General features: G+C 38.1%; 1 protein-coding gene across 1 annotated transcript; it reads right to left on the reverse strand.

Annotated features, from left to right (window-relative positions):
- Positions 1-491: 491 nt before the first annotated feature.
- Positions 492-6,216, reverse strand: FBXO5 (F-box protein 5). Its single transcript, XM_026085794.1, has 4 exons — positions 5,043-6,216; positions 4,738-4,828; positions 3,357-3,518; positions 492-1,528 (listed from the first exon to the last, which is right to left on the reverse strand). The coding sequence occupies exons 1-4, from the start codon at positions 5,798-5,800 to the stop codon at positions 1,277-1,279; spliced, it is 1,263 nt and encodes a 420-aa protein (XP_025941579.1). The 5' UTR covers positions 5,801-6,216; the 3' UTR covers positions 492-1,276.
- Positions 6,217-7,264: the final 1,048 nt, after the last annotated feature.

Here is a 7,264-nt window from a genome sequence, read left to right on the forward strand (position 1 = left end):
TAGGACCTACTAGGCTGCCTTCTTCAGTCTGTTATCTGCTTACTCCTGACGTAAACAACAAAAACGAATGAAAAAAATCAGCAGTCATTTTTGACAACACAATCTGTGCTTTCCTTGAAAACTTGCCCTTCTTTGCCATGGAATACCAAGCACAAGTTTACTGTTAGTGGGTTGGTTCTACAATAGGACCATAAATTCAGTCCATAGAAAATTTTCCACTGAATGCTTGTTCAGAGACTACAGAAGTTTACTACTAAAAGCCTTTAGGTAAGCTGCAGGGTCACAGCATGAGAATGGTTTTACACAAAAACAGAAGAATCTGTCTTTGTTAGTCAACATTTTTAAGAATCACATACTGGGAAATAAGCATGAAGAGTAAACTTTTAAGATCATAAACAAAGTCCAGACTTATCAAGCTGTTGAAAACAGTAATTTATTTTCACATTTACAACACAAACACATGAAAATATTTAAAGTGGTATTTACAAATATATACAAATAGTTAAAATGTCTTATAATTCAGAAAAAATAGCAAACCAAAGTTTTTTTTTACCAGTATAGCCAAGATACAGTACTTTTTTCTTTCTCTTTTCTTTTTTTTTTAATTGGAAAGGATAGGATCACAGTGGCTCTTGAATGAGTGAAGAATGAAGGCACAGCAACAGAAGATTCGCATAAGGCAAATCATCAGATAAAATGGTATTCTGAACTCTCACATTTTAAAATTAAGGCAAAGCTTCAAAAAATAGTAAAATCTAGAGTCCCCGCACAATTTTATGTTAAAACGGACCTCACCCACCTTACTTTAAATTTTCACTATAAAAGCTTTAAAAGACTTTTGCAACAACAAGAGCAAATACTTTTTTTAAAACAAAATTTATGCTTTCCCCTTTTGCTATTCAGAAATTGCTAATGTCACACATGGAAGGCTACTTGCCAAAGATGATTCTCTTTCTTTGTTCAATATTACTGTGGGCAATTTTTGAAGACTAGAACACTGCAGATAGAAATTGTCAAGACTATATTTAAAATGTTATTAGAATCTATATCCAGAGTTTTCTTTTACACATATTAATTGGTAAGACATTTTTAAATGGATATTTGTGAAAATTCTCAGGAATTTAAACAAGACCAAATATTACATTACACAATTAACTTTTTTTGTTTTTTGAATATAGAATAGCAGGAAGCATTTTCATGTTTGGTATTCTTCTTGGGTAACTTTTATATCTGAAAGAACTTTTATGGCTTATCTGTCAACCTGTATTAGGATGGATCACAATCGCTGTAGATTCTGTTTGCTTTTCTTAGTCCCGGGAAGTGGCCCTAGCTTAGAGTTTGGTTTCACTGGTTTGCCACTCATACAGTCACTGGAGCTGTGGTAGTTGCACATGCACTTTGTGCAAAAGTCAAAGCCACAGCTTTCACGGTTGCATATTGCTCTGTGCAGATAGGAGTCATACTTCGCAGGTGATCCACAGCGATGGCAGACTTTAAGGCTTTCAGAATTTTTCAAGGTCTTGGCGGCCTATTGGAAAAGTATAAAGAAAGTTATGAGTGGAAGATAACATCAGCGAATGCTTGAGGTGTGCGTTTATTTAACTACCACAGAACACATTGTACATTTTAACTTTTTTCCCACTCTAGAGAAATAAATTACAGATTTAGTGTAATTGTTTTTATCAAATTCCAATGAGATTGAACAAGAATAATCAGTCTATAACTGCAGATATTTTCTATTGGATTAGAGGTAACCAATTTAAAATTATTACTGTTTGTACGGTTACAGATGACTGGATAGACAGATTAAATGCAAAGCAGTAAGAAAAGTAACCCAGATCTAACTGCTGAATTCTCCAGACCTCATCCAAGGATGGGGATTTAGTTAGCTGCTTTCATTTAAAAGGGGGGGGGGCCGGGGGAAATCAGTCTGAACTCTACTGAAATTACTGTCAACATTTTTGAAAAGTGATCAGTGAGTACAGAATTATCAGCTGTGGGGCACTGCCTGAGACACCAGAAATGGAAAAAATTCCTAAGCTTCTCAAATCCATTTTTGACACAAAAATGGATCTATCCAAAATTATTTGGCATTTGAAAATTATAGATCTTATATATAACAGCTTATATTACTTAATTGTTAAAAGCAAAATATTTTTATAATCTAAATGTGTGCATGGGCACGCACACACACACATATTTTCTTATCATGGCAAGCAAAAATTGAGACTGCTACTTTAGTTTACAGCTGTGCTTTCAGATTCGTAATGCTACAAAGTACTGTATATTTGTTCTAGAACAGCTTGATCATACTTTCCTGTCTGATTGTCTCTCGTCTGTTTTATAAAGCTTGCTACAAAATGAAAGTCTGCAGCCACTTCTAAACTGACTTTGTATCTTTTATCTCACCAATTTGCAAAACAAGATTTTTGAGCTTGAGTGTAAGAACTGCTTTGCTAGTTGGAAATATACCTTCCTTATTAACAGTGACTTTCAACTGACATTTTAAAAAGTCTTGTAATACCCTTGCAACATAGAGCTGCACCTAGATGTGAAAAAATGCTTAAGAAAAATAACAAGGTGAAGGGAAATCCACACTTCTAGTGTTTCTACTTCTGTAAAGCAGTGCACCTTGCTGAAATCAGTTTGTAAACCTAATAACTTATCTGTGACAGTTGTGCCCATAGCACTTTGCTCTATAGGAAAGATTAGAAAATTATGAAGTCTTTGAATGACAAAGTCTCTATCTAAAAAATTAGTTATTAGCAGTTGTTGACTAAGCAACAATCTGAATTAAAACTCCAAGTTTGGGACACACTTCAAATATGTAGTTAAAAAAGCTATTTCAGAAATTAACTGAAAAAGCAGCATAACATGAACAGGGGGAATATTCATTTCAGTTTTCAAAACTAACTACTTAGTCTTTGCCCTTTTTTGAAAATAGAAATTGACCATCACTGTTGAAGCAAAATTGACAGCTTCTGGGGACTGTATATCTGGAAAGCACCAGATTCATCATAAGCCTACGGAAACTAAGAGGAAATGACTAAACTTTTTCATGTCTGATCCATGCCAAAATTTAAGCACACACACACAAAAAAAAAAAATCACTAAGCCATTTTGATGGTACCTAAGCACTCAGGGAAAAAAAGATATTGAACATCCCAGTGTATTAATATTCTCCAGTTAGTTTTTGACAATTTTCTAAAATTGGCTCAGTAAGAAAAAATCTGGTAGCCATACATATAAGAATTATAAGCATTTCAAGCTGAAGATACTACTTTTAGAAATATGTTTTACAAGCTGATCACATGCCTGACAACATGTGAGTAAAGATGAATGAAAACATCAGTTACCTCAGAAAACTCCATGAGCCTGCTGTGATTCTTGGATGCTTTGGATCTGGTGCCTTTTTTACTAAAGTTGTTTGGTGGGGTGGCTTTCTGAACAGAAGCTAAAGCTGCTCGGTAAAGAACATATTCCCTTGTTGCAGCATGTTCTGATGTTTTACTGCCATCCTAATAAAAAGAAAAACATGAATAAAATTAAGAGTCAGAGCTGTTAACTGTTTATAGAATATGAAATGACTTTTTGTTTAGTATGAGCTAACAACTTATCTTTAATTCCTCCTCTGGCTAGAAGGTTTCTAGTAATTAAGTGTCATAGCAGGTATTATGCTACCAATTTTACCTTAGCTTTCTCAGCAACTACTATTGTAAATGAAGAGAAAGGACCCCTGGTTCAGACCACCAAAACAATTATCTTCTATTATATAATGAAATTTGATTTCATATTAACACATCACAATTATTTAGACAGAGCATGCAATTTAGTCATTGCAGTGTTTTAAAGCACAAAGCAAAATTTCTGTTTCTTTATGGTGAACAGGAATGCTTACACCTTTTCCTTCTGAGTCAATTCCTTCCCTCCCCTGATATTCCAAGTTTGCACTCCAAGTTAAACAGAATGCACAGTGGCAGAGGGGAATCAAACTTGACAGGATGAATGTTCCTATCAGTGGTGTCCAGCTGTTCCATCCCAGACTAGCATCATAAAGCACTATAGAAAATTGAAGTTAGTAACCACATTCTGTGCAGATTCTCCATCTGGTTTCATTGTCTTTCCATCTTAGGAAAAAAAAACACTCCTAGTGTTTTAGAAGAGTCCTGCCTTGGTAAACGTAATGCTAGTGTAGTTGGATCTTCTTTTATCATTTTATACAATAAAAATGCTGGGCATTAGGCGTGGCTTATATGAAAAGGCTTTTCAATTATCTGTAGCTGACATTGCACTTCAGAAACTGCTGCTGGAAAGCACAAGTAGAGGATCCAAATCTCATTGTTGGCTGGTTAGTTTCTCTTACTCTTTCTCTTTCTGGATGAGTAGCCATGCTGAAGTAAGCAAGCCATCTGCTGAGAGGGTCCATGGCTTACCCAACAGGCAGTGCTGGAGCTGATGCTCTTTTTCCTTTTTAATACAGGACATGTGGAAGCTCTTAAGAACATCTCCTTGGGTAACCTTTTCAGTCAACCATCTCTGAACTCCAAAAACAGTTATGGCACTAAAGATGAAGTGATTAATAATGCTTGAGATAGAGCATCCTAACAGGACAAATTCAAATACTCCAGTGAAACCAGAGATCTCTTTTGTGATTGCTTAAGGCTAGAAGTATTCCTGAAATAACAAAAAACCACCACTGATTTAGGCTTAAAATATCCAGCAAGTGCAGAAACTTACAGAAATGTTTTTCACAGCTTTACTATATGTTTGGAAAGCCCATTTATCTTCATGTAGAATCTTCTTCCATGTTGTGCTGACTTTGGCAACACTGTAATGAAAATACGGACATGTCAGTTACCGTCTAAGAGAGGGGAAAAAAGGTACTATTCAACAGTAGGAACAATTTTGCAGTTAGGTGATAACTTAATAATATACCAAACCATTGAGCAAATGTTCCAGGCCTCATATCTAAAATATTCTTAAGGCTTCTGATTAGGTTGTTTGCTTTCCCCCCAAAATACCTAGAAGATCAATATACTTACTTTATTAAATCCATCTCATTGAGGTGCCTTAAGATGTTTGCTAATATATGCTTCAGGTTCTTTTGGAAGAGTTCAGCAAGAATGTCTATTCCATCTAACCCCATTTTCTTTCCAATCAGGTTATGAAGTTCAAACTTCCCCCTAAAAACAATCTTGTCTACTGCAGTCCAAGACTTGAGATTTCTTTTACCACTTTTTTTCAAAGTTGAGCAAATCATTTCTTCATAATGGATTACTGGCAACAGAGTCTTCTTTGAAAACTGTACTTGGTTTTGGGTCTTCATGAGACAGTGCTTTGGTGTGCCACAGAGATTTCCAGCCAAGGGTATACTATCCTCATGTTCTACTGGATCACTGTATTGATTGCTTAACATAGAGGAGTAACCACTGTCATCATTAAATTTACTATTTTCCAGTGCCTCCATTTCATAGACACCTTCATCAAGTCTCTGGGTTACTTGTTTGTTTTCTTTGTTATGTACAGGTCTTCCTTCATCTTCAAGATCTAAACTTCTGGGGACTGCATGGTATGATTCACTAAGGAATACTTCCTGATGCTCTTTGGCACAGTCTTTACAAAACCCTTCCTCATAACTCGAGGGGCAGGATTCTTCCAGTCTTGTTTTTTCCACAGCAGACTTTGACGGTGTGAAGCCAGTGTGAAGAGAGGTACAATTAAAATCACATTTCATTTTGAAAGAATGGTGAAGGTTTACTTTCATTATTTTGTTTGTATCCTGCAACAACAACAACAGCATTAATACAAGGCTACATAAACAGCATTACAGTCTTTTTTTTCCTTTTAAAGAAAGGATCGTGTCTTCCTTCTGCAAGTATGAATTTTAAGCTTTATCTAACTGACCCTCTAGTGCCTAAAACACAGACAACTAAGGATTTGAGTAGCCACGCACTAAACCTATGTGAGATCTTCTCAGAATAGGAGGTTTAGGCTGCATATAACTGGGCTGAGAAAACTGACTGGATCATTTACATCATCTCCATTCCCCTAAATATAGATTACTTTTAGACACACCATTGACTTTACTTTTTGCCGTAAACGTAGTCAATATACCCAGGACATTTGCAGTCACTGCAAGGAGCACTGATAAAAGCCATTTCTGTGGCCCACGAATGATAGCAGAGTGCCCAGAAAGCTCATGTTGGGATGGCCAGGACAGAGCCACCAGAAGGATTTGTATCCAAGGCCAGAGGCAGTGTTACTGATGCAGCCAGATATCTTGCAATGGCAGGGGAGAGGGGGGTGGTGCAAGGAAATTGTATGCATGCTCACTCGTACATGTAAATTACAAGGGAAGGCAGGGACCATTAAACAATGATTAAGGTGAAATATAATAAAACAAGCATGTTTTTAAATGGGTGGGAGAAAAGGACCCCGGGACTGATATAAGGAAACAGTTTTTCTTGACCCATTTCTTTCCCCTCCCCCCAAATGTGGGGCTATCTATATTAACAATTGTGGGGGGATGGGAAAGCGCTGAAGAGGAAGAGGAAGCCATCTCTGTTGTATTAAATGTAAGGAAAAGTAATTTTCAACATGCCTTTGCAATCTGAATGCAAAATAAGCTTCCTCATTTGAGCAAGTATTTTAGGGGATTTAAGCATTTTCAATAGTGTTGGAAAAAGCAGAAGAGAAATGGAGGCATTTCATGAATGCTCCAGAGAAAAAGCCCCTTCTTACCGATACTGGATGGAATAATGGAGAAATATATTTAGCTTTTTGGGCACTGTGGGTAAGACACAGGGGAGAGGTATAACCCCTTCCTAAACCGCCTCCTTCTCCCCTTTCCCTCCTAGGACTTGGGAGCTGTGAGCAGGGGAGCTACTGGGCTGAATCCGCTTAGAATTAGAAATTAATCCCCCACCTCTACTCCATGTTTTTGAGGTACTGCAGTTACAGCAGAAGCCTCAGCCCCCTTTAGCGAAATTTACTGAGGTCCAGGGGCTTTGCGCTGTCAGGCTGCTCCCCGCCAGAGCTCACGATGGCCCGGGTCCGAGGCAGGTAGACAAGCTTCGGGGACCCTGCCAGCCCCGGGGCCGCCAGAAACCGCGCTCCGCGGCGGCGGGCTTTCCGCTTTCCCTCGCATTTGAGGCTTTCCCCCACATTTGAGGCTTTCCCCCCAAAATGGTGGCCGCGGGGCGGGCAGGAACGCGCCGGGGGGATGCCGCCCTCCCGGCGGCGTGGCCCGGCGGGCGGGAGACAG

The sequence above is a fragment of the Apteryx rowi genome, unplaced genomic scaffold (assembly GCF_003343035.1).
Source record: "Apteryx rowi isolate R43461 unplaced genomic scaffold, aptRow1 scaffold_674, whole genome shotgun sequence".
Taxonomy (NCBI): domain Eukaryota; kingdom Metazoa; phylum Chordata; class Aves; order Apterygiformes; family Apterygidae; genus Apteryx; species Apteryx rowi.

Excerpts from the sequence above, each read along its gene's own strand:
- FBXO5 (XM_026085794.1), bottom strand. The coding sequence starts at position 5,800 with ATGCTGTTGTTGTTGTTGCAGGATACAAACAAAATAATGAAAGTAAAC. Across the intron at positions 4,829-5,042 it reads AATGAGATGGATTTAATAAA|TGTTGCCAAAGTCAGCACAA; the intron begins GTAAGTATATTG and ends TTTTCATTACAG. Across the intron at positions 1,529-3,356 it reads GGCTCATGGAGTTTTCTGAG|GCCGCCAAGACCTTGAAAAA; the intron begins GTAACTGATGTT and ends CTTTTCCAATAG.